The sequence below is a fragment of the Panthera pardus genome, unplaced genomic scaffold (assembly GCF_024362965.1).
Source record: "Panthera pardus isolate Hobbes unplaced genomic scaffold, ASM2436296v1 HiC_scaffold_2, whole genome shotgun sequence".
In the NCBI taxonomy this organism is placed as follows: domain Eukaryota; kingdom Metazoa; phylum Chordata; class Mammalia; order Carnivora; family Felidae; genus Panthera; species Panthera pardus.
The window spans coordinates 139,592,667-139,594,736 of record NW_026526765.1 but is presented as its reverse complement, the minus strand read 5'-3'; the positions used below and the strand labels follow the sequence as shown (position 1 = coordinate 139,594,736).

The 2,070-nt window shown below is 40.8% G+C and overlaps 1 protein-coding gene across 1 annotated transcript; it reads right to left on the bottom strand.

The window, feature by feature from the left end:
* Nucleotides 1–510: 510 nt before the first annotated feature.
* Nucleotides 511–750, bottom strand: LOC109279008 (transmembrane protein 258-like). The gene has a single exon (XM_053907654.1). It carries the CDS (start codon nt 748–750, stop codon nt 511–513), a length of 240 nt encoding a protein of 79 aa, XP_053763629.1.
* Nucleotides 751–2,070: the final 1,320 nt, after the last annotated feature.

Below are 2,070 nucleotides of genomic sequence, written 5' to 3'. Positions count from 1 at the left end.
AAATGGAAGGATAAAGGTTAACAGGTAGTCAAATATAATCTTCAACCTTGCCACTTACAGTGTGGTTCTTGGACAGGCCTCATCATCATTATCATTACCATCTAAGAGTTTATGGAAAATATAGACTTTGGGGACTCACCTCAAACCCAGTAGGTCAGAATAGGTATTGTATCAAGGTCCCCAAGCGATTTGTATGCATGTGTTTCTGTGTGTGTGTGTGTATGTGTATTTTACTATAGTAGAGATTACTACAAATCAGTAATAAAAATATAAATATCTCAACATAGGATTGCAAAAATTTGGACCAGGAACTTACAGAAGAAGCCTAAAAAAATCACTAGTCTTATAAGGAGAGGCTCATGTTCATTGGTAAATACAAAAATGAAAGATTTTTTGCACACATCTACCTTTATTGTGAGCAGCTGGTGAGGGCGCTCCCAGCAGTAGTAAAACAATCAGTTTACCAAAGCAGGGGTTCCATGAAGCCACCTGATTGGAACCTTTGAGAGTTCAGATGTACATGCTGATCCAGAGCAGCAGGAAGGGGACTCCAAATCCCATGAGGAGCGAGGCCACCAAAGAGATGAGGAACTCTTTGTAGATATCCAGAGTGCACTTGGGGGAGGTATCCTTGCAAGTGAAGAACCAGAGGGTAAAGAATACGCTAGCAGCCAATAGCACTGTGGTCAGGTGGGGGAAGAGAGCCAGTTTCACTGGGCTGGTATATCTACTCATGGCCTCGAGCTCCATTTTGCCAGGAGCAAGGTAATCCATTGCTCCACCTCTGGAATAGAAAAAATGAAAATTACGTAAAGAGATATCATTCTAGATACATTATGGGCATGGATCATGCCACATGTTTGGCAGAACATAAACAACAGGAATCTTCACCTTCTGTGGTGGGAATGTAGATGGCTGCAGGAGTCCTGGAAGGCACTAAAGCAGTACTTAGTAAAATTAATGCTCTCTGAGCCAGCAATCCCAGTCCTGGACATGAACCTTAAAGTTTACAAAGGAATGCACACAGATTGATTCGTGCAATGTTGCTTGTGGTACCAGCAAGCTACAGACTTTCTGGGCATCCATAATTTCAGTACTAAGTCAACACACATGTTGAAAACAACATGCTTTGTAGGAAAGTAAAAGTAGCTCTAGAACACAGTGTACTGTTTCTGTAAGTTAAGAAGGTAAGAACACGTGTCTATTAGCCATCTGACTGCCTTCTTTGGAAAAATGTCTATTCATGTCTTCAGCCCATTTCTTAACTGGATTATTTGCTTTTGGTGGGGGGCGGTGTTGAGGTTGATAAGTTCTTGATAGATTTTGGATACTAATCCCTTATCCGATATGTAATTTGCAAATACCTCTTCCATCCATAGGCTGCCTTTTAGTTTTGTTGATTGTTTCCTTTGCTGTGCAGAAGCTTTTTATTCTGATGAAGTAGTTCAGTTTTGCTTTTGTTCCCTTGCTTCCAAAGATGCATCTGGTAAGAAGTTGCTGTGGCTGAGGTCAAAGAGGTTGCTGCCTGTTTTATCCTCTAGGATTTCAATGGTTTCCTGTCTCACATTTAGGGCTTTCCTCATTTTGAATTTATTTTTGTTTATGGTATAAGAAAGTGGTCCAGGTTCATTCTTCTGCATGTCACTGTCCAGTTTTCCCAACACCATTTGTTGCAAAGACTGTCTTTTTTTCCATTGGATAGTCTTTCCTGCTTTGTCAAAGATGAACTGACCAGATAGTTGTGGCTCCATTTGTGGGTTTTCTGTTCTGTTCCACTGATCTGTGTGTCTGTTTTTGTGCCAGTACCATACTGTCTTGATGGCTGTAGCTTTTCACTATAGCTTGAAATCTGGAATTGTGATGCCTCTAGCTTCACTTGCCCTTTTCAAGATTGCTTTGGCTATGTGGGATCTTTTGTGTTTCCATACAGATACTACCTCACACCTGTCAGAATGGTTAAAATTAACAATACAGAAAACAAGTAATGTTGGCAAGGATGTAGAGAAAGGGGAACCTTCTTACACTCTTGATGGGAATACAAACTGGTACAGCCACTCTAGAAAACAGGAT

Bases quoted from the DNA above. Each gene is read 5' to 3' on its own strand.
- LOC109279008 (XM_053907654.1), bottom strand. From the start codon at position 750: ATGGAGCTCGAGGCCATGAGTAGATATACCAGCCCAGTGAAACTGGCT.